This window comes from Malaclemys terrapin, chromosome 1 (assembly GCF_027887155.1).
Source record: "Malaclemys terrapin pileata isolate rMalTer1 chromosome 1, rMalTer1.hap1, whole genome shotgun sequence".
NCBI classification, from domain to species: Eukaryota; Metazoa; Chordata; order Testudines; family Emydidae; genus Malaclemys; species Malaclemys terrapin.
Window position 1 is genome coordinate 47,472,380 of NC_071505.1, and position 25,607 is coordinate 47,497,986.

General features: G+C 41.3%; 1 protein-coding gene across 1 annotated transcript in view; it reads left to right on the forward strand.

Annotated features, from left to right (window-relative positions):
• Positions 1–25,607, forward strand: part of TFEC (transcription factor EC) — a 205,736-nt gene that overhangs the window by 34,588 nt on the left and 145,541 nt on the right. Inside the window, exon 2 of the mRNA XM_054023771.1 lies at positions 21,563–21,809. Coding sequence (XP_053879746.1) covers positions 21,672–21,809 — 138 coding nt within the window. The 5' untranslated portion in view covers positions 21,563–21,671. The remainder of the gene's footprint in view (positions 1–21,562; positions 21,810–25,607) is intronic.

The window sequence follows — 25,607 nt, forward strand, 5'->3', positions numbered from 1 at the left end:
TAAGAACTGTATCATCTTAGCCTTTTGTCTCTGTTTATTCCCCCAAATGAAGAAAAAGTGAAACTGATGCCCACTCCTGCTCCCCAGAAAAAACCCCTCTCATATTAGTTTCAATTGCCTTCATTTTTTATTTCAGAAAAAAATGCCAAGACCCATCCTCTGACTTTTTTTACATTGTATACAATTATGCCTAACATTGAAAGTTTACAGAACATGCATAGCTATGTATATTTCATCCATTTCCTTTAACACAATAATGATTAGATTATGAAATATATTTAAAAAATATTTTGTCATAAATCTTAATCTTACAATTGTAAATATTAACAACTACCTACATTTGTAATCAGGTCATTCCAACTTTGAGGAATCTTGTATGGATCAGTTTTCTTAAACGTATCTATTTGCTTGTCTTCTATAAAGTATGCCACTATTTTTTCACATTTACATGCTCTAAACAACAGTGGGGAATATTTTAGTTGGATGTTTCATCTCTAAAAAATCCCAGTGTCAATTTTTCTCACAAAGACTAACAAGTTTGTTGATTTTCAGTTTCAACCTTTAATCCTGTTTGAATGGATTGATGTCTTTTGCCTTGATTTACGATATTCTTCTGTCAGTGATTAGGGCCTGGGAGTTTGGGCTAATCTGCGATTTCTCCTCTTTTTGTATTGTCATTCCAGTGCCCATTATTCTTCTTTTTCCCCCTGTCTAAGAATACCATTGTATTCTATTCAATAACCATTGCTCACTAAAAGAAGATATCTTAGATAGCCAATTAGCTGTTATGCATAGAGTTTTTAGCCAGCATGGTAGCAGTATTTGTTACAGGACTGTAAGCAAAGCACTGAAAAGTAAATGTTAAAAAAGAGACAGAGAAAGAAAAAGGAGATTCTGAAAATCTGAATTTTGCTTTCAATTATCCCAAACTACATCTACAGGCAGTAATGACAAGTGTCAGTTTTCAGAATCAACATGATATGAGACAGGAATCTTTGATTCAATGGATAAACTGTGATGTAGAAATATTGGAGCAGTTTTACTAGTAAGTATGCTTTTATAATTAGTGTATCAATGATTCTATGTTTAATGCATAAGTGATACTGGGGTTTTGGAAACTTTTAGCAATTGTCCAAAAAAAAAAAAAGACACTATATCATGTTCTTAAGGTCAAACTCAGTTAAACCAATGGGTCTTTATTGACTACAACAGAGTTACAATGATGTAACCAAGTGAAGGATTTGGCCCCAAATCTTATTAAAACATATACATTTTAATAGGCTTTGAAAAGCAATGATCACAGGCATTGCTAAAATTAATGGATATTTTGCAGAAAAAAATCTTTTATATAAGATCAGAGACTTTTCACAATAGATTGTTTACTGTCAAAATACTTTTTGAGTCAGAAATGAATTCTTTGCATATGCTACAGATATAAAACCACTGTTTTTATTTAAAAAAAATAGATCATTCATATGTAATGATAATTTAAAACTAAAATCCTATAAAATTGCATATATCACATTATGTGTAGATTATTAACATAAATATTCATTTTCTCAGAATTGGTGATTTGCTAAGTATTTGCAAGTGGTTTTACATTTATTTCAGATCTAGATTTTTATTTCTTGGGTCTAAATTTGACCTAAGAATTATACAAATTATAGTGATGTTCTATACTAGCAATGTTCTATTTTCATTCTATTCTCTGCCGGAAATTTGAAGGATAAATCCCTTAAAGGACTTATGCATGTGCTTAACTTTAAGTACATAAATTAAAGTTGGTTGAAAAACTGGAAACTTCAAACAAAAACAAAAAAAAGGACCTATTTCCTGTTTTTTGTGAAATTTTCAGTGACACTCTTTACCTACATCTTTATAGAATCTGTTTCCCCAAAACTGGGTTTCAGTAAGAAAATGTGGGTTTTGGTAATCGCATTGAAAAGTCTATGATGATTTTGAACATGATTTTAATAAAATTGTTGGTCAAAATAGCACAGCAAAATTTGCCAAAATTGGAAAATTTCTGTAATATAGACAATTTTTCAAAAAAAGTTTCATTTTTTAAAAAGGTCATTTTTCAGCAGAACAATACTGTGTCAAAATTTTTGACCAGATCTAATGTGAATAGTCCTACTGAAGTCTGTGACTTCTGGCCAGAGTGCTTGGACCTTGCTAGACTGATTCTTAAAATTCTAAGTATATGAAAAGAAATCATGCTGATTTACTATAGGATATATTCTTTACCATCACATTAGATAATAAAGTAAAACTGTATTTTTATAATCTGTGTAATAGTATTTTAATAAGCAAACTTACTTATGAGTTGTATAGAGTAACATAGAGACCCTATACTGTATTATATCCTGGCCTATGCCCATAACATCTTGTTTTATGGTCTGATTAGATCTCACACCCTATATTTGATTGGAACTAGTTAGTGCTAAAGTGAGAGACCTAGGAGGAAAATCTAGGTGCTGTCAGAAGTGGTACTGGTGATTCAGCAAGTAGTATAGTTCCCTATGAGGCAATAAAGAACTTGGGCTACAGGAATGTGTTATGGGGTACTGTGTTGCTTCAAGTTATTAGCTTTTGGATGAGACACAAAACTAAGAACCTATCATGTTGTGCTCAGTAAAGATTATATGACAATATTTGAATGAATAGGTATGTTAGCCACTGTTTCCTACCCAAATTTTGGTTTGATTAATTACATTTTGCCACTTTAAAGTTCCTCCACCTATTTCAACAGGACACAGTATTTTTTCTTCACTTCTACATTAACATAAGAACATAAGAATGGCCATACTGGGTCAGACCAAAGGTCCATCCAGCCCAGTATCCTGTCTACCGACAGTGACCAATGCCAGGTGCCCCAGAGGGAGTGAACCTAACAGGTAATGATCAAGTGATCTCTCTCCTGCCTTCCATCTCCACCCTCTGACAAACAGAGGCTAGGGACACCATTCCTTACCCATGCTGGCTTATAGCCATTAATAGATTTAACCTTCATGAATTTATCCAGTTCTCTTTTAAACCCTGTTATAGTCCTAGCCTTCACAACCTCCACAGGCAAGGAGTTCCATAGGTTGACTGTGCACTGTGTGAAGAAGAACTTCCTTTTATTTGTTTTAAACCCGCTGCCCATTAATTTCATTTGGTGGCCCCTAGTTCTTATATTATGGGAACAAGTAAATAACTTTTCCTTATTCACTTTCTCCACTCCACTTATGATTTTATATACCTTTACCACATTGTTACTCTTTGCTATACAGCTGTCATGTTCTATAGGTTGTCTTATTTTAGCATTGGGCGCAGTGACTGACGTAGATATTCTGGCCTAGAATATGTGTGCAACTCCTCACTGAAGTTGACATGAGTTTTCTCTGGCATCTGAGCTAAAATAAAGCGTAGAGATGGAAAAATATTTTAGGGTCCTTTAGGATCAAAGGTGCTATGTAATTGAACATATAATTTCTGGACTATTAGTCTATATATAGCCTATTATAGGTCGATACATTTAGACAGAAGAACTCCATTTAAAACATGAACATTTTAATTCTGAATCATACCTTTCTTTCTTTCTTTCTTATTGATATTTTTGTGTTTTTTAATGAACTGTACAAGGAAGCACCTGTAGACTATTACTACATTAGACCTGAGATCTCTAGAATTCTAAAGCCATAGTTCCAACTCTGTTTCCATCAGTGGAAAAGAGCCAAATGGAACCTAGCTGGGACAAGGAAACTGAAAACCCTTTTCTACAAACTAGTGTCCCATTTCTTGGGATACTATAGAAACTCCTCCAACAGAATCCTGCAGCATTATTCATGCTCAGAAATTTAGGGGTGGCGCGAGAAGTAACTACTTTTGGAAATGTGACTGGGACAGCATGTTGGACAGCCTAGGTGCAGTTAGTCAATAGCAGCATGGTATTTAAAGGGCACATGCTGCGGCTGCCATGGGGAAGAGTGGCCAACAGGGCAGCTGTATGAAGACAAAGGGCCTGTACTGGTGCCCTAAGATCCAATAGCTTTAGGAGGCCCAAACCTCTACCCATTCCATGTGGCTTGGCGAGGTAAAGTGACTCCAGCCCCAGGAGAATGTTCCCTTCACGGGAAAGACCAGTACTGGGGAGAATATGGCCCATAGCGGTAAGTCAGGATTACAGAATCTGAGTGAAGGAGAACAGAGAGACAGAAAAATAACAGGAAAGAAGCAAATAATTGGTATTAATAGATTGATAGGTCCAATTCACATTTAAATAAACTGGTAGCCAAACTGTGTGTATGTAAGTAAATGTGGTTTTCTTGTGCCACCAACCATCATTAAAGCTCCAAGGTGAAGAATTAAAAATAAAATCTCCGGTCTTCAAACCTATCAGAATGATTATAATTATGGACAGACATTCAGCTTGATCCTATTCTCTAGCGCCTGGTAGAAGACTATCAGCCAGTGAGGCATATGAGGCAGGGGCAGGATGTTATTTTTTTGTAACAGGCTTTAGGTGCTGTTATCAGTCATTCTCTGTGAGGAATACAGACACTGCCTCAAAAGTAAACAAAAAATGGAGTAGTATTTGTTTGCTTTTCCTATAGGATTAGTGTATTGCAGCATATTTGTCTATATTTAAATAAAAGTTGTGGATGTTTTACTACTTCTGTTAAGATGCATATTCCAATTATTTTTAAATCATGATGACTGAGCTGAATGTAAACTCTTGTTACTGCCTGAGCTTTGCATCTGAATAATGGGAAGCTGCCTGCAGTAGCCCAAACCCAAAAGTGATATTCAAATCCCTACAACAGAGACACCTTTATATTCATATGTCATGGCTCTTCTTTATTTGAAAGAGTAGAGAGGCTTTATCTCAAGGCAAAGGTGAAGCGCAGGTAACTAAAGGAGGGTAAATAGATCAGTTTTCACAGCCTATCTAAAGCATTTTGCTGAATTTTCAAAACGATATAAAAAATCTTGACAGGGTCAAAGTTTGAAAATGTTTGCAGCACTTATAACTTCCTAGCAAATGAGGTGTGTGGTGGGTTTTTTGTTTGTTTTGGGTGTTTTGATTTTTGTTTTGTAAAGAAAATCATCTATTTTTACAACTGTTTAATACCTAGGACTGAATTTTTAGGGAGATAGTATCTGGAAGAATGTTAGCTCAGAATGTAGAAAGTAAGTCTGTATGATTATTATTCACATGGAAGTGTGATTGAGAACTCCAATTCCATTCACTCATCTTCTTGATCCTACTGTCACGTAGCTTGAGGGAGAAAAAGGTCTCACGCAGGCAAGAAAAACATCACTAGTGAATGCACTTGCCAGGACTGGTGACCCTCATAAAGTTGTTAAACCAGAATCCAATTAAATAAATATACTGGGAAATAGCTGGATACCTCCAAATGCTACTACCCAAATATCAGCTGGGATTGATCAAACAGGTGTTTAAAAAGAAACAAAAGTATATTAAAGATGAAGCTGGCAGTAATATTTATTGTTAAGGTTGCTTAAAACTTCCCATTATAACACACTACTTTCAGTTACTTGTAACTTTGCTGAATCATTTGGGGCTAAAATTTTTCATGCCAGGTCTCTTCCTGAGTCTGCTTTTTATTTTTTTATTTTTTTTTAATATTTCCCCCAAAATGGTACTGCTGTCTCTGAGAATGAGGTTAGGAGAAAATAGTTTTGTTTTGCCAATGATTAAAAATTCTTACAACTCTTGGAATTGACAAGCTGTTGAGCTACACAGAGTTCTTCTTCAGTACCTTTCCCAGACCTGAAGAAGAGCTCTTTGTGGATTGAAAGCCTGTCTCTCTCACCAACAGAAGTTGCTCCAATAAATGATATTACTTCACCCACCTCGTCTCGCTAATATCTTGGGACTGACATGGCTAGAAATACACTGCATACAACTCTTGGAATTGAAACTTGCCCCGGGGGTTAAGAAGGTTGCTGTCCATGTGAAATCCACCCAAAGTTGACTAGGGTATAACTGATTTTTCAGAGGTTTTTCATATGATCTGTAGACTCTTGTTAGAGGGTGGCAGCAAAATTCCCTGATTACATCTGCATTGAGTATGCTCCATAGCCACAGAGCCGCTGAGTATGTTTCAGCCTAGGGTTGCAGAGGCTGAGCAACACTTTTACTGCAGTTGCTCCTACTGGCTGCCAGGAGCCACTGTGGTGCCAGTCATCAGAAACAAGAGCAGGGAGACTCTCTCTCCTGTCAATGTTCCCCCCTTCTGGTACGTAATAGGTAAGAAAACTGGTTGCAAAGCCAACCAATCAATAGTTAGGAAATGACCAATTTAAGGTAGCCCGCTCAAGTTTACTTTGCCCCTTTCAGGTGCATCCACTATGATACTCTCTTTAATTATATGGTCACACACTATTAATTCCAGAAGAGCCCTGTTTCATTTCCTGTACTGAATTGATAGTCTTTTGGGAATAAATCAAGGTTGTATAGAGAGTGTTGTCTATAGCAGTGGTTGTTCACCAGCTGCGTCCACAGGTTCGGCCGATCGTGGCTCCCACTGGCCGTGGTTCGCTGCTCCAGGTCAATGGGGGCTGCAGGAAGGGCAGCCAGCACATCCCTCGGCCCGTGCTGCTTCCTGCAGCCCCCATTGGCCTGGAGCAGTGAACTGCAGCCAGTGGGAGCCGCGATCGGCCGAACCTGCAGACGTGGCCGGTAAACAAACCAGCCCGGCCTGCCAGGGACTTTCCCCAAACAAGCGGCGGACCGGCTTTGAGAACCACTGGTCTATAGAACCCTGCTGCATTTGTTGCAGAAGTTGGAAGGTGTGTAGTGAATGAAGCAGGAACTGCAGGAGGAGAAAGGATGACCTTGTGATGAAGGAAGTAGAATCCAAGTATTCATGATGGCATTTAATATTTTAAAACTTTTCATAGGTGACCACTAATTGTGTTCCTCATTTTTGGGTTCCTCATTTTTGCAGAAGTGCCGAACATGCACAACAATAGCTGAAGTCAACAAGAGTTTGTGCTTTGAACATATAAAGTGACCTACAGATGCTAAGTACTGTGAAAAATCAGCTCTGAGGCATCTCAACCTGGGCACCCAAAAGTAACGGACACTTTTGATAATGAATCTCTCTGTCTTGGTTCCCCATTTGCAAAATGGGGATAATAACACCTCCTTACTTTGCAGGGATAGTGTGAAGATAAATTCATTAACGTTTGTGAAGCACTTACATGCTATGGTGATAAGCACGTAGAAAAGCCCATGAAGAAATAAATACATTTTTATTCAGGCAGGCTTTGGATGTTATGCAATAAATAAGGCTTGTGGCCATATATTGAATGATAAGGACAAAAAGAAAAATTTAGTAGCAACCTATTTATTGAGCATAGTCTATACTGTGCCCTGAATGAGACAGGGGTCCTGTAGGGAAAAAAACATGTAATTAAAGACTGTCTACAGGCCAGGTCTACACTATAAGCTTATATCGGTATAACTATGTCCCTCAGGGGAGTGAAAAATCCACACCCCTGAGTGATGCAGTTACACCCACTTAACCCCCAGTGTAGACAGCGCTATAGTGACGGAAGGGCTTCTCCTGTCGACATAGCTACCACTTTTTGCAGGGGTGGATTAACTATGCCAATGGGGTGTAGTCATAGGTGCTGGAACTAGGGGTGCTGGAGATGCTGCTGCACCCCCTGTCTTGATGTGGTGTCCATCATTTACAGGGTTGCAGTTTGGTTCAATGGTTCTCAGCACCCCCACTATACACATTGTTCCACCACCCCTGGGTGTAGTAGCATTTTTACTGAAGCACTACAGCAGTGCAGGAGGTCTGAACTAAGGTTGCACAGACAAATTCATTCAGGCATTTCCTAACTGATAAGTGCCTTGCTTTGCAACCTTAATGTTCAGTTAATGTCGCTTTTTTAATGTAATTTAACATATTATGCAATTCATACTAGCTGTTGAGAGAATTTTCAGGCTCTTCATCTAATTTAACATGTGCTAAGTTGTAGCCTCTGGCAGATGGGTTTGTGGTGGTGGTAGACTTGTCAGTAGGGTTCGCTGCCCAAAGTACAGGAACAATGGAATTTTCTACCCCAGCCTGCGCTCAGGACCGGGTTTTGGCACCATCACTGCTGCTATCACTGCTGTTACTCCAGTTTCAAAAGCATCAGCATGTCTTAGGGCTGGTCCCCACTTAGTCCGGACTTCGGACTAAGGTACGCAAATTCAGCTACGTTAATAACGTAGCTGAATTCGAAGTACCTTAGTCCGGACTTACCGCGGTCCAGACGCGGCCGGAAGTCTCCCCCCGTCGACGCCGCGTACTCCTCTCGGCGAGCTGGAGTACCGGCGCCGACTGTGAGCACTTCCGGGATCGATCCGGGATCGATTTATCGCGTCTTAACCAGACGCGATAAATCGATCCCAGAACATCGATGGCGTGCCGCCGGACCAGCCGGTAAGTGAAGACTAGGCCTTAGTTTGATACCCTTACTCCAGAAGGAGTCTCTCCTGTAATGAAGTATCATGCTATACAAGAACTGCTAAACAGCTGAACACTCTAACAGTTAGTCTTCATTTTTTGTCCAAGAGCTGCAAACCAGTCCTGGCATTCTGATAGAATTATTCACAGAGATGCCAAATCTCACAGTATTCTCACAAGTCGTGCAGTATTTTGTATTTTTCTGGGAATCATGTGAACTCAACAGAATGTCAGCTTTCTTTTTTTTAAAAAAGTAAGTTTCTAGCCCTCATGGTTGCAGAGAAAAGCTGGAAAATGTGAACCCTAGAAGTTCTAAAACCAGAAGGCAACTAAAAAGAAACTTAAATGTATTATTTTTTTAAAATCTCGTGATTTTTAAGCCAATCTCATAATTTTGGGATCTGATGCAATTTTTGAATGCTTGGGGTTAGCAATACTGTTTTATATACATTTGGAAGTTGAGCCTGGCAAAGCATGGCTGTTTCTGACAGCTCAGGACCCTTACCCTGGGAACTGAGAGCAATGTGTTCTCATTAAAGGGCCCTTCACTCAACAGTTGCCACCCCCACCTCTGCCCGATCTGAACGAACCTGACTTCAACACATGTTACAAGGCCTATGTAAGGGGCAGATTCTGCAAACACACAGGGCCTGTGTTGGCAACTGCATAGCCGCACATGTGTTCCGGAATCATAATCCATCCCAACACAGCCCTGCTTACATGGGAAGCATGCATGCTGCGCCATCCCTTAAAATGAGGCAGCCCATTCCCCCTGGCAGGTCAGCTTGGCGGGCCAGTATGGAGGCGGATTGGTGGGGCCTTCCTCACTCTCTTTAGACCCCCAGGCACTAGGATGAAGCAGTCCTTGGGTGCCCATTAATTTAGAGACTGCAACAGTGCACTGCACAGGGGGCAGGAGAGGGAGGGCTGCTTGTGCCCTGATCCCCTGTGCGGGGCAGGGGAGAGTGGCAGAAGGGGAAGGAGAGGGGCAGGGCCTCGGGCACAAGGGGAGGGGCTGGGGGCTAGCCTCCCCCAACGTCCAGTTCACTGGCCACCCATGGAGGTATTGATTAGTGCATTATAGAAATTGAAAAAAAATGACAAGATAAATAGAAGTGCTGCATCATTAATCATTGGACTGCTGGTGTAATTTGCTTAATTCAAAGTAGAACTGAGCAATAATTTCTAGAGGACTGAAATTGTGCCATTCAAATTAAATAGCTGAGTGTGATGATCTTGCCCTCTAGTGGCTTGCAAAGATGATAATTGCTAGTACTACTGTTAATTATTAGATCTACTTTTCTTGGATCCATGGGTGGGAAGTTTAAATCCCAGCAGGTATAGATTCCTCCCAAATTAAAAAAATGCTGTTCATATCAAAGGGACTGATTTAATATTAATAACTGGACCAGAAGTTTGCTGCAAATCCAATATCCTGCACCAGCTATGGATGTTTTTGTAGGCTTCTATATATAATATTCAGGTTCCCTATCTGCTTCATTAACATAATTAGGAACAGAATTTATTGAGTATTAGACAACTTTTTAAAATAGAAGCTGCTTGTGTGCTGTCTCATTTCTATCTTGAACCTGCTAGGGTATGTCTACACATCATTTTGGAGTCAGCCTCTCAGCCTGGGTTGACAGGCTTGGGCTTGGAGGGCTCCCGCGAGTACTCTAAAAAAGCTGTGTAGACAGCACTTTGAAGTGGAGGCTCAGGCTGGAACCTGGGCTCTGAAGTCTTGGGAGGGGATTGGGATCAGGCTGGGAGGCTGACTCCAAAATGCTGTACAGAGGTACCCCTAGAGGGCTCTAGAGTGAATTAACATGAGGGATTAGGGGCCAGATACTGAGAGGAACTGAGCACTTCCTGGAAGGTGCTAAGTACCCTCTCTACTCCTGGTGAGTTCAACAGGAGTTGAGGCCACTCAGCACTTGTTGATTGACATCAGGCCCTAAATCATCCCAAGGCAGTTGTCCTGCTAAAATACTCCTTGAAATCAGACCCTGGGCTGCTCAGTACTGTAACCTCCGAATCTGCTGATGAGCCTGAAAATAGGAATAGAAATTAGGGGTGAACTTTTCAGAAGCATCTAAATGACCTAGAAGCATGAGTCCCATTGATGGTCAGTAGTGGGACATGACTCTGAAGTCACCGAGGCTCTTTTGAAAATCCCACTGCAGAATGTCATATTGGGATGATAGGGAATGGTTGAATTTTTTGAAAATTTGAATTTTCAGTGCCTTTTTTGAGGGCGGTCGGGGGGGGGGATATTTTCTGACCAGCTCTAATGGCTAATATTCACCTACTATGTTTCTTGTCTCATTTGTTCAAAGGGGAGGAGTGTCTCTTGACTGTGGCACTGGTCTGAGGCTCAGGAGATCTGAGTTCTGTTCCCTGCTCTACCAGAGGCTCCCTGTGTGAACCCAAGCACTTAAAACTTGATTTCATGAGGTGCTGAGTACCAAAGCAGAGATCCCAAAACTCCCACTGACTTCAGCTGGTGTTTTAGATGCTCTGCTCTTCTGTAAAACAAATCAGGCCCAAATCTCTCTGTGCCTCAATTTTTCATCAGTAAAATGGAGATAATTAGACTTCCCTGGATCAAAAGGGGTCTTGTGAGGATTAAACTTGCTAATGTTTGTGTGGCACTCATATAGTATGTCATCAAGCACCACAGAAAAACCCATAGTCAAATAAGAAAGAGAAAATACAGAAAAGCAGATGGTGGGAGTCCATAAATTGGTGTGGTGCAAGGAGGAGCAATTGTTATGATGGGGGGGTATCTGTGACTGCATGACTCACAACCCTCTTTGAGATTGGGTCTGAACACAGTCTTCAGTTAATGTAGCTGTCAGGATAACTTGACCACAAGCACTTAAGACAAAAGGAGTTGTGAACTCACCCAACTCAGTGTTCGGACTGAGTGAGTGGAGGGCTTTTCCTGAGTGTTGTTTTGGGTAACGTGTGTGAGCGAAGGCAGAACATACAGAAACCGAGAGCACACTGAACAGAGAGAGAAGCAGAGGCAAAAAGCAAGAAAGTTAAGCAGTAGCAAGTGAACACTGTGACCCTGGAAATAGCTAGAGAGCGAGCTTTCGGGTCTGTTGGCTGGAGACACTTGGAGCTAAGAAACTGCACCTTTTGTTTTTGGTGCCTCCTGCATTCAGGGAAGCAGGACTTTGTACATTCTTTGTAAATAAACAAGATTAACATAGAAAAATGAACAAAGACAACACCAGACTCCATCAATTTTCACTTCCAATGGGAACATCCCCAGGGCCCAAACTTTGACTGCCACTCGGGTCAAAAAGGGGCAACACTATTTTTGCAATGCACCGTTTTGTTTCTTAACAGGAAAGAGGTGATTGGCATGGGGCCCATTTTTCCCTTCTTATGTTTCCTATATTCTAAATTTGTTTTTTATGCTTAATCCAAAAATGTTGGCAAGATGAGTGAGGAAGAGGAACACAGAAATAAAGAAAGATAATTACATTTCCTCACAGATTTCCTTTCTTGTTCCTACCTGGTGAGGTAGGATTGGTGTGCTGAGACAAGCTATACCATTTATAACTAAAAGAAAATATTGTCTCAAGTCAAGAAACATTAGTTTTTGTTTTAAACTTCTCTCCTCTAGCTGTGCTGTGCTTGGACTGGCTGCCTTATCGACTAAGCATTTCTTTGTCTTTAGTTGTGTAATATGAAGAGATGGCTAGTCTGTAATCTGCACCATGTTCTAAGCCAAATTCTGTCCTGATATGTGGTCTTCTGTGGCATGGAGCCGACAGGAGCGTTATGGTCCACATGGATCTGCAGACTCAGAAATAAATTCTCATCCGGAGGGAGTAAGACTTCTCTGGGAATGATAGCTTGTGTCCAATTCTTCTGCATTTTCAATGGGGATGTTAAAGCCTGACTGCAGTATATGGCAACTGGACCTATAAAGGATGACATTGGGGTGGCACTGTTGAAAAACTTGTCAAGTATCAGGGGGTAGCCGTGTTAGTCTGTATGTACAAAAACAACAAGGAGTCTGGTGGCACCTTAAAGACTAACAGATTTATTTGGGCATAAGCTTTTGTGGGTAAAAACCTCACTTCTTCAGATGTATCTATACATTTGTTGAAAAGCTTAGTGCTGTTGAGCTCAATGGGGGTCTTCCCTAGGTTACTGAGTATAGGGGAGATAGAATCGTAGGACTGGAAGGGACCTCGAGGGGTCATCTAGTCCAGTCCCCTGCACTCAAGGCAGAACTAAGTACTGTCTAGCCCCTCCCTGACAGGTGTTTGTCTAACCTGCTCTTAAAAATCTCCAAAGATGGAGATTCCACAACCTCCCTATGCAACGCTACTCACGGCACAAGGAACACCGCAGGTACCTTTTTTGTTGTTTTAATTTAAAAGAAAATAAACCCATCCCCATCTTGGCTCTGCTGAAGCTGTAAGGGGTGATGAAGACTTTGGGCTCCCTCCTCAACCCCAGCAAGGGTCAGAAAAGGAAACTGAGACACATGAGCTTCCCGCCACTCCAGCAATTCCTTCCCTACAGACTGAGTGTGGGTGCTGTTTCTCGGCTTCCCTTTCGCCTTGTGCACTGGGGAGGGGAGAGGGAGCCCCAGAATTGGTCAGGGTGGCGGGCAGCCCAATTTATGTGGCAGTCTGGAGTTTAGGCACCCCAGGAGGCTTTGTAAAGAATGGTCTGAAATTGCCTTACTCCTCAATCATTTGTTAAATTTGTCTTTAATCAAATAGCTGACGGGGGGCAAGGTATGTTCTGGATATGTACAGTGCCTAACACAATGGGGTCCTGGTGCATGAATGGGGCTCCTAGGCTTTATGGCAATACAAATTATAATAATGGGGGTAGTGGTGGGGGGGGCAGTGAGGGCTCTGGAAGTATACATCAGAACAGCTTATATTCCATCTATTTGATATTTGTGTAGAAAGAAGGAAACACTTCTCTGGCAAGCTGACCTCTTTTTTTAAAAATAGTAGCTGTTTGAATCTTCTCAGAGTTTTGGATTCCAGCACAAATGACTTCTCCCACATTCTTCCCTTGGCCCATACATGCATTGTGCCTGGTGTGAGCTTCCACCAGCTTGCTTGAATCCAAGCCACTATCTCAGCCCCGGACCCTGTAAGCAGGGCAAAGACAGCCTGTATTTAATTAAAAGGAGCTGTAAAGCTGCATTTTATCCTTTCACTGTTAGCACTGCACCCCTAATCATCTCACTGTCTCCTTCATACACGTTAACTATGAAGGGGGGACAAATTAGAACCCGGTACTTTGTGTTTCAACAAAGGGTATGTCTACACTACGAAATTAGGTAGATTTAATAGAAGTTGATTTTTTATAAATCGATTTGATACAGTCCCCACTAAGCGCATTAAGTCGGCAGTGTGCGTCCACAGTACCGAGGCTAGCGTTGACTTTCAGAGTGTTGCACTGTGGTAGCTATCCCACAGTTCCCGCAGTCTCTGCTGCCCATTGGAATTCTGGGTTGAGCTCCCAATGCCTGATGGTGCAAAAACATTGTCTCAGGTGGTTCTGAGTACATGTCATCAGGCCTCCCTCCCTCCGTGAAAGCAACGGCAAAAAATCGTTTCTCACTTTTTTTCCTGGGTTACCCATGCAGACGACATACCACAGCAAGCATGGAGCCCGCTCAGCTCACTGTCACCGTATGTCTCCTGGGTGCTGCTGGCAGACGTGGTAGTGCAGTGCTACACATCAGGATCCTCTTGCTTTGCCTTGCCTTGCCTTGCGGACGGCAGACAGTGGAATACGACTGCTAACCATCATCATCGTCCCGTGGGTGCTCTTGGCCAACCTTGGTTAGGTTGGTAAGGGGCACCTGGGCAGACATGGGTGCTCCTGGCCGGCCTCAGTGAGGTCGGTCGGGGGCGCCTGGACAAAAACGGGAATGAGTCCAGGTCATTCTCTTCTTTAAGTTTCGTCTAATGGAGATTCAGTCCTGCCTGGAATATCATGCCAGCTGGAGGCTTCTGCCTCAGGCTGCTCTCCCAGTTGGCAGCACCGCGCGGTCGCACCTACCCCAGCCTACCCCTTGCTCCCATGGCTCATGAAGCCTGGATAGTAGTAAGGAGCAGTTCAACTATAGGCTGAGCAAATGCATAATGGTGGTAGAATGTGCCATTGGACATTTAAAAGCTCGCTGGCGCAGTTTACTGACTCGGTTAGATTTCAGTGAAACCAATATTCCCATCATTATTACTGCTTGCTGTGTGCTCCACAATATCTGTGAGAGTAAGGGGGAGACGTTTATGGTGGAATGGGAGGTTGAGGCAAATCACCTGGCCGCTGATTATGCGCAGCCAGACACCAAGGCAGTTAGAAGAGCACAGCAGGGTGCACTGTGCATCAGAGAAGCTTTGAAAACCAGTTTCATGACTGCCCAGACTACGGTGTGAAAGTTCTGTTTGTTTCTCCTTGATGAAAACCCGCCCCCTTGGTTCACTCCACTTCCCTGTAAGCCAACTGCCCTCCCCTCCCCCCTTTGATCTCCACTTGCAGAGGCAATAAAGTCATTGTTGTTTCAAATTCATGCATTCTTTATTAATTTGTCACACAAATGGGGGCCAAACAGGAAATGAAATTCAAAAGTTCGCAGGGCTTTTCCTGTCTACCTGGCCAGTGCATCTGAGTTGAGAGTGCTGTCCAGAACAGTCACAATGGAGCACTCTGGGATAGCTCCCGGAGGCCAATATCGTCGAATTGCATCCACGCTACCCCAAATTCGACTCAGCAGGGTCGATTTCAGCGCTAATCCCTTTGTCGGGGAGGAGAACAGAAATCGATTTTAAGAGCCCTTTAAGTTGATAAAAATGGTTTTGTCGTGTTGACGGTTGCAGGGTTAAATCGATCTAATGCTGCTAAATTCGACCTAAACTCGTAGTATAGACCAGGGCAAAGTGTTCATGTAGGAATCATTGGGTGAAATCTATGGGCTGTGTTATCCAGGTGGCCAGATGTTATAGCTAGTTGCGGTACTTTTACTGGTGCACATAAGAGCTAAGTATTATTAATCGTTATTTAATCCTACATTAATTAATGACTAAAAGCAAGTTATAATATCACCAATGTATTCACCTTCCACAGCACCTTCAAATCAGACTACTACTGCTGATGTTCCTTGGTTCTGAATTTTTTCTTTCCGTATCTGGGCGCCCTAATGCAGGGAGGAGATAAAGAGATTATCATGGAAGAGCTGAAGAACAATGGGCCTTAGTTAGGATTTTGACTTCAAATGTTTATTATTTGATGAAAAGTAGGAGGAAACAAAACCACTCATTATGAATCAAACTCTGCTACTGGTTTACCCTCCCAAAGCTGAGGTTTTTGTTAATAGCAGGAGAATATCTTTAATGTCATTTTCTTTTGCATCTTTCCCCTGCAACAATTTCTTCTTCATGTACTGTTCTTTATCCATGTCCTTAAAGTCCAGTTTTCCATTCAGTTTTCCATCCTCAACTCTGACAAGAAAACTATATTTATAATTATAAAAACAAATTTTTAATTATTATGGGTTTCTTCTGACTTATATCAGATAACTGTTCAACTACCCTCACCTTTCCAGCTCTCTCTGTGGCCACACTGAGCACTGCTGATTACATGGACAAGTGATGCAAACATCTGACTTAGAACTTTATGGGCTCAAAGACGTTAGAGAGGAAAAAGTCCTGATAGGTCATTTTGTCCATCCCCTGCCAATACAGGTTCATGATCTATTGTCCAGTAGCTGTACTAGTGCTTTGCCAAGTCTAGTTTTAAAGGACTCAAATGATAGGGACTTTCTTTGGGACCCAATCAATGTCTTTTAAGAGTCTCTGTCAAGAATGTTTCATGGTATCCTACCTGTTTAACATTCGTAATATACTAATCATGACTCCCAGTGATAACCTCTTGTATTATTATAAACATTTCATCTTCTTCCTCAGTGTTACACCTTTCACCTACTTGTGGACTATAATGCATCTCACCCATTTGTCATTTAATTCTTATAAATCAATCCCCTGATCCCTTAGCAATGCTTGCTGTTATTCTTTTTCACATAATTTCCTTTTTTGTGCTGCGGGGAGCTCAGAGCTATATGTAGTAGTAAGCTCAATCTCATCAGTGCTGTAGAGAGAAAGGATATTGCCTGATCCATAATTTGAGGCCTTTGGAAATATAACCCAAAATCTCACTGGTGTTCTTTCCCCCTGCTATATTGTAATGCAAGTTCATACCTAATTTTCTGACTAGCTCTCACTCTTTCCTTTCCCGTCTACATTTTAAACATCATTGCTGAAATTCCAATTCAGTGAATCATCCTACCCAGTTTCAGGCTAGCCCACTTATTCATTATCTCCACTGTTTAGTAGTGGAGCTCATCTGACTTGTTTCCCGTAGTCTTTTGTAAAGATGCATCTTTCGTACAAAATATCTCCATCTTCTGTTTTACTCCAACAGGAAGTAAAACACACATGCCAGGCTTTGAGTTATGTAAAAACTTTTACTTAAAACCAGTAGGGAGCTAAAAGGGGATCTGGGTGACTGCAAGATGGGATTGCTCTCCATTGCCCCCCTCCCTCAAGGCCTCCCCTCTGCACTGGGCCAGGATTAGGATTATTGAGCTGGGATGGAAGGTGCTGCTGTGGGGGGTTAGTAGCACCACCAGTGACTCATTATGCCCCCTCAGGGCTGACCAGAGGTGGGGCAAAAGCAGCAGTTTGTCCAAAGCTTTCTTTGTGAGAGCCCCCAAACCGCGTGGTGTTGCGACCAGGTATGCGGGGTCATAACGCCACAGGCTCAGCGCGTAGGCCCCTCCATCATGACTGAGGGGTGGCCAGGACACCTGAGTGGTGCTGTGATCCTGCGTGCCAGGTCACAACACCCTGAGCAGGGAGCCAAGTCCAGCACCATGGGACAGGAGCTGAATCATTGCTGTGCAGTGAATGCGGGGCATCCCCCCCAAATAAGTCTCCTCTCAGTGATACATTTTTTGGAAGGGTGGTCAGCCTCAGTTTCAGATTTTGCCTCAGGTCCCCCAAAACCTCTGTGCACACACTCCCACCCTCCCATCCCAGTTGCAAACCTGGCTCTGTCATTGACTGTCTTGCCAGTTTTGAATTCAGGAAGTTGGTATCTCATATAACTCCATAAGGGGAAAAATATGAATAAGCACTAGTGTGTCTTTAAAAATCAGCTTCATCTAATCAGGGGTCACAGACACTAAAATGCCTTAATCATAATTGTATGTTTATAGCATGGTATCACAACAGGGCAGAGTTAAGTCTGTCTAGATTCTTTAACTCTGCATTTCAATAAGTGAACATGTTGAGCTTTCTTTTAAATGTAACCTTAATTCCAAATCCCTGCAAGGTCTTTTACCATTCAGTTAGTGATATGCATTCTCAACCTGCACTCTATTTTCACATTCGTTTTTTTCTTTTTTAATCTTGGAATTTCCTTGACCAGTGGAGTTAATTTTGAAAAGTTAGATAATTTTGAAAAGTTCAAAATTTGAAAATTTTGAAATTTGTAAATTTGAAAAGTTCAAAATTTCAACTAAAAGAGAAAAAAAATTGAAGAAAGGCTTAACGATTCCAGCTCCCACTTCCTCCCCCCAGCTCCCACTCTGAAAGGAGGAAAAACCCAGTATTAGATGGCTGGTTTTTTTTTTTTACTTTGTTTTGTTATTAATAACATACTGGAACAAATTCTGAAAGTAATTTTTAGAAATAGCTGTTCAATACTTTATATATTTGAAGTTAATTTTTACTTTTATGACTTTTTGGGGGTGGAAAAATCTTGAGACAAACGTAACTTTTTAAAATTGAAAAAATACTTGAGATTCTTTTACATCTGTTGCAATTGTATCTTACTGTCCTCCTTCCCTGCCATTGTAAGAGAGCATTCTATAATACAAATGCAATTCCATTGGTATATAACTCTCTGTCAAAACTTGGCATACAAAGAGTTAACCAAGAGTTCCAATGAAATGCGAAGAACTCTATTTGGCTGAGTTGGTGTGTACAAAAATAATGTTTGTGGGTTTAGATGCCTTTTGTGCTCCTATAGTTCATATATATATTTTCAGGTTACCATTGACTGAAATAGATGGCTGCCTTGGGGCATTTTTGAAGGGGAAAAATAAATGAAAATGACTAAGTTCCTTTGTTTAGAAGAGCTACTATTCTGCATATCCAGTAACATTTTTAGCACACTAGAGAGGGAGTTTTATCTGCATGGGACTGCATGCAACAGTGATATCCAAATTGACATAAGATTGCAGAGCCCAGGAAGGAGTTCTTGCAGCCACTTGTGTTAGTTTGCATAAGGCAGACTCCTCAGTACTCACTGGGGCTCATATCCAGTACCCAGCCTGATTAACTCATCTAGGCCCTAGGCATATAAGCCGTGCGGTTAGGAGGAGAAACGCTAATGGGTTGCAGAGTGACTGTGGAGCCACACTGCAGAGGCTATTATAGCTCAATGACTGAAGTAGTGTCCCTGTGACCTTATGTGGCCCTCTCAACCCTGCAGTACAAGGAAGAGAAGAGTTGCATAGAGAAGGTTCCTCTAACCCACCTCTTTGTTTCTTATGTCCCACCTCGTGCCTGGTGCTGCATAGGGAGTTCATGCTGGAGCCAAGCTCCATGCTGTGAACGGGGGGTCTGATCCATCTCTCAGTGAAGTCACTGGGAGCAGGAGCAGGCCCAGAGTGTGCACCCTCTGAGCAGTATCCCCACATTCAGCCTCCTCTATGCGGAAGCATGGCACTGTTACTGCTGCAAGTGGGGCAGGGCCTATGAGGCTGTCAAGGAGGGGGGTGGATTTTGTTCCTGATTCTGTGTTCATACTAAGCCCCCAAATCCCATTGAACTGAAAGGGAGTTTTGGATGTTCAAGGAAACATGATAGACTGTCTCATATTAAGTACCGAAAGAACATTAATGTCTTCAGGATAAAAATAATGCAATAAAAAGGAAACAGGGTTTATTTTCTCTTGTTCGTTGGTGGCACTGGGCTGCGTTCAGCTGCACAAGCCATTTAGTACTTGTGTCTAAGGCACAGCCCTAGGAGCCAAGAGATGCCACATGATTTTATTCTCAGCTCCATGCAGGCTTCCTTTGTCACTTGGGGCAAGTTACATAAATCATTGGTCCCCAGCTGTAATACGGAACTTTTGCAACGTGCTGTTTTGAGACTCAATTCACTTATGTTTTGACGTCAAAAGAGAAGAAAGGAAGACCATAATCCTGCAGCTTATTCCAAGTGGGCAGAGCTCCATTGACTTCAGTGGGTCTCCATGTCCGCCTTCATGGAACCACTTGTAGGAGCAGTGCTTAAGTTATTACATTACGGTTCAACCAAGTATGCCCTCGTTATGGATTCACTTTAGCCAATGTCAAATAAACTGAGAAGGATGAAACCTCAGTGAGAGAGAAGTGCACAAAAGTTACCAGCTGTCTTCCACTGAACCTCTAGAAACAACAATAAATAGTAATATTCTATATAATGCTTTAAAACATTTTTAATGTTCCTTGATATGTATTGACACGCTAGCTCATAACAGCTACTTAAGAGCTATTATAGTCTAATAGGTTCATAAAATGCATTTTTCAAAAGACCCTAAGTAAGTATTTGCATAATGCGGGAAGGAGTTATGAGCTTGAGAAAAATAATGAACATTTTTAAAAGTCCTGAGGATATATATTTGGAACATTGCCTATATTCATATTTAGATGGTAGACTCTAATGGCTCCTATTTGGTTATTAATACAGATTTTTGGAAATTGTCAAATTTCATACATTTCTCTCACAGATTTTTTTCTTTCTTCCCTTTTTTTCAAATGAAATAATGTATTAATTAATATTATTTAAAGCTGATTTTAAAAAAACAAAATGGCTGCTTACTGCACAGTGTGAAATTTGTCCCCATTTTGCTTGATCTTTCATCTAATATTGCCCTCCTCCAGAGGCCTGGAACAAACAGTGGGTGACCTGATCTCATGTATCAGGAATGTTGCAACACTTAGACCCATCAGTGTGAATTAAAGATGGACTTGAAGCATTAATTCTGAATTTCCTGGGGCAAGTCGATAGAAACCATCTACATAACAATATTTTAAAGTCTATGATGCTGATCCTGTAAATCCTTATGTGAATAATACTTACGTGCTCCTATGAATTGTCCTCTTCACTTCTGCAGGACTATTCCACATTTATAAGGATTACTATTGTACAACAGGGTTTTGCAGGAGTAGGTCCCTATTTTGTATGTGACTGCATATAAAGTGGACTATAAAAGATTTCCTGCCCCCTAAACATGGATCAATAATATACTTGACTATTAGTAACAAAATTCTTCTAGCAAAGTAGAGTGGACACCGCATATGAAATTAGCTTTGCCTTCATTGCTTTTTTCAAGAGGTTACTTACATATATAGTATAGCTGCTATAGTACAAGTAGGAAACAGAGTAAGGAAAACTGCAGGCTTATATCAATTGTGCTCTATTCTTTTTAACTGGCAGTTGTGCCTATTTTGAGTGTTTGTTTCTACTTTAATGAGGATATCAACTTTCATCTAGTGAGATATGTGGGTCACTTTGTTAGTGCACTTATACACACCAAGGCAATGCACCAGCTGGAAATTTTGACTTTTAGCTGAATTATTTCTCCCCAGCAAATGGCTTTCCTTTTGACATATTTTAATGTACTTGCACACTGAGAGGAAGAGTGGGTGAACAGAAAACAGACTGTTTTATTAACCCAGCAGTCACCTTTGAGGTTCATACATGTCCACTTCTTTCTTGCCTTTGTACATAATCCCAAGAGACTAGTACCTGGCTTCCCTTGGAATAACAAAGTCAGTCACAAACCTCCAAACATGATTGTTAACTGAATGCCAACTGTTTCTTCTCATCTTTTAGTTGGGGATTGTGTCCTTATGGGTGCACTCTAACCACCATAACATTAATTTGGTTTTCTATTTAAGGAACCGTTCTTTCACTGTAGTAGCCTTACATTGTGATATAAATTAAATTGCTGCTGCTATTTTATTTTTGTGTTTTTTACAGTGATTCTTTCAGCTCTGCTAATAGTGGAACAGGAGGAACTAAAGCTATGTTGCAGACACTAACTGGACTACAATTTCAGCTCTGAGGAAAGATACAGGATCAGGAGCGGATGGACAAACACTATCAAGAAGAGGCCCAGGCATGTTATTCGTGGTGCTATATGCCAGTTCCACAATATCCAGGATTCAAAGGATTTTTTCCAGTGGGAACACACATTCCATCAAACAAAACGTCTGACTTCTCTGAGGTACCTGTATTACCAACAATCATTGATAAAGCAAAATTCAGTATACTGTGCTATCTGTAGAAAGCTGGGGTTTTTAGCAGTCTTATAGTATAATGAACTCACTTGGATCCTGAAGGGGAAGGAAAAAGGGCTGCTGGAATTAACACAGACTAACAGAGGGGCAGGTGGTAAGTAAATCTTAACACACTGGCTCCTCTTTGGGCCCATCCCTGATCAAAAACACCCTACCTGAGCCAGAAAACTTAGGCTCAGCTTTCTATTGACCTAAACCTGCCCCCTTACAGTGAATCTGTGGGTGACCTTTAAAAGCCAAACCCTTTCCCTATGGGTAGTGGAATGGTCCTGGGGTTCACCTGATTCACCCTACTATACTCATTATCAGTGAATCAGTTTATGGCAGCTTTCCTGGCTTACCTTTCCTCCTCCACCGATGGTAGGAAAAGTCCTGGGCAGCCTTCAAAACTCAACTCCAGTCAACAGCAGTGGAGGAGCAATCAGGCATGGGATGATTGCCATTGCCACTGTTCCCACAGCCCCATGGCTCTTAGAGGCAATAATGCCTAGTCCAGTTCTCCCATCTCAACCAGGATCAGTTTGAGATTGATACCTAGTGGTCATACTCACCCATGTTATTTTGGTGGTGGCAGTGCATTACAGAAGTCAACATTTACCAGCAATTTCCAAACAGTGGTATCAGCTCATACAACTGTATTTCCCTCTACTCAGAATAGGTGATTACTGTGGTCTCTCAAATGCCACACGGTGTTAGCAGTTGATAAATGCTGACAGTAGTTTGCTTGTTTTTTAATGTATTAAACCAAAGGACACTAATTTACAGTGAATGAAATGGCCAAACACCTGTTTCAAATGTGATATTCCAGGACTGCACTGGGAGATCATCATCTGGAATTTTATTGGGTTTCTTTCTTTCTTGAAAATAACTACATTTAGCAGTGGGGAAAAAGACACAAGCAGAGGTTCAGTTATTATACAAAATCTAAATATGACCATGAGTGTTCTAGGAGCGTGTTTGACTGCTAATCAACTTCCCCACCCCTACTTTCCATTCCCTTCCCTTTGTCCGCCCCTCCAATCACCCACTCCTGCAGTCTACCTCACCATAGCCTGGGGAAAAAGAAAGGATTTTTTTTAAATAAAGTTTTTATTTATTCCTTACAGCTTTTCTGCCCCTGTGGGCATTTGTCTGCCTGTCTGGCTAATGTGCTGTAATGAATTTGCTGTCTGCCATATATACACCGTTCTATCAATCAGTGAGAGGAAATGCTGAGTATGGTGAGCGCTAACAAGCACTCTCAGTGGGTCCGTACACGTCAGTTCAAATGTACTGGCACTTTACTTTTCCCCTACAGGCTGCCTTTAATTGGGAGGAAATAAATGAGGCCTGCATGTGGTTGGTACCATGACTTCCTGCCAATCTTCTGCTTTGGCAAACTGACCAACAGCTTCATCCAGCAGGGCAGCGCTAACTCCCTTTCAGCTGCTTTGTTGTCTCTATGGTAACCTGAGACAGGGGGCGCTGCAGGAAGATGCACTCAGTACTATAGCTCAGGGTGATCAATGAGTGCTTAAGAGCCTGCAGGGATATCACTTGCCTTCAGGTAGCAAATCATACAGGAAAATGGAGCAGAAGGGACAAATGGAGAAGGAAGAAAATGAGAGGGTGGAAAAATGGAATATGGCAAGTGAGGGGAAGGAAACAGGCTTGATGGGTGGCAAGGGAAATTACTTGAAGAAGGAAAATGGGGGAATGAATGATTTTTTTTCCATTGGAAAAAAGGCCTTTTTAAAAAACCATTTTGGTGAGTTTTCTTTAAATTATCCACTTTTTTCAGTTTTTTAAAATAAGTTTTGGTGTTTGAGCTTATTGTTTTTCCTTCTCCCCATCTCCTGTGTCTCCCCTGCTTTTCAGTGGCAAAATGGGGAAGAGAGAAAGAAAAAATCATGGAAGCTGAAAAATAGGAAGAAGCTGGGGTGGCAGAGAAAAACCCAAAATTTCAACTAAATATTTTTCTATTTTAAATTTTTTTATGAAAAATGCAATAAATTTTGAATTGTTCCCTTTTGAAATCTGAACCAATAATGACTTGACATTTTCCGCAAAGAATATTTTTCATTTTTTGACCAAATCTAAAAATTACATTCAGCTCACCAAAGTTCTCTTTACAGTTTCAGCTGCGTACATCATTTATCTTCACTTTTCCTGCCCTAAATGTTGGGTAGTGGTATTGTGTGGCTTTGAAGAGTTGCTAGATACACCCCTTGGGTGCCTGCATTTCAGTGGAGGGTTACATGATTCTTGCATATATCTGCACAGCCCCCTACGTGCCTTCATTCGGGAAAAGTCCACATAAATGTCAGTGATAACTTTGGCCTGAGTAAATTGACGATTGTGCCTATACTGTGTGAAGCACATTAGGATCCTTTAGGCACAAGGAACTATGTATAATTAAGATATTATATGAATTATCATTATTACTATGGTAATAACAATAAAATATTCAATGCAAGGTATGTTTATTTGTAGGAGAGTAAAAACAATCTTTGAAAAAAGATTAACAGAAAATAAAACCCTTAAAGTAGAGATACAACAAATAATTTTGACTAGTGGCCTCTATTGAGCCCCTGGATTGTATCTACTTGTTGTAGGAGAGATCCTGAGTCTCATAATGGCTGCTCTTGGCCACTGTCCCAGCATCTCGCTTCAGCTCATCTCTGTGAGCAAATGAACTCTTTGTAGCCTCAGAGTTTACAGCTCTCCCAGGTGAATCAACCTAGAATGACTACACAGTCACTGTTCAAGCTCTCCAAAGATTCTTAACTCCTCTCTACAACTGTTACTTCACTGCAGCCCTGCATCTGATTTAGATCAGTACAAAGATCATTATTATATTTATAATTTATATTGTGGAGCTACCAGAATCCGAGCCCCATTAAACTAGGCGCTGTATGGACACAGAAAAAGAGAAAGTCCCTACCCTGAAGAGTTTATTCATCTACAGGGCCAGCCCACAACATTTTGACACCTGAGGCGGGGAGCTCAAATGACGCCCCCAGACCCTCTCGCTTGGGCCAAAACTGTGAAAGGTCTCAATTCTGCCTTCTTCCTTTCTACTCCTCTCATGGTACTGCTCTGCTACCTACCCCGCTAAAGGAGAACTAACAACTTAAGATGCCTTGTTCAAAAATTTTAAGTAACACTTAACTTTCAAATGCCTGAACAGCAAATGTAACTTTTCATGTCTGCATAGTAAACATTGGCATTTTTAACTGTTTGAATAATGAAAGCGATGCTTTCCGTGCCTTCTTGGTTGCAAAGATTTGAACTGCGTCCTGAAGGTCCACAGTCTGGGCCAGCTCATGCTCTAGTGAGATGGTTGCAAGGCCAACCAGCCTTTCCTGTGTGATTGTGGAGTATAGATGTGTTTTTATTAACTTCAGCTTGGAGAAGCTGCGTTCTCCACTGGCAACTGTTACAGGAAGTGTTAGAAGTATGCGCAGAGCAGCAAAAGCATTTGGAAAGAGGGTGGTCATCTTATTTGTGCACATATATTCCAGAACAGCCTTTGGAATTGATCCTGCTGAAATGTATCTTGAAAGGGCTTTCAGTTCATCAACTAAATCACTCGCATGAATATCACGCATGTCATCATGTGTCAACACTGTCTCTAGTGCCCTGCATTGCTGGTGTAGGTCCTCTTCAGGTATAGTGAGGAGTTTTGGAATATCATACAACATCCCAAATATACTGCTGTGTTCCTAGAGCTGCATGAAACGTTC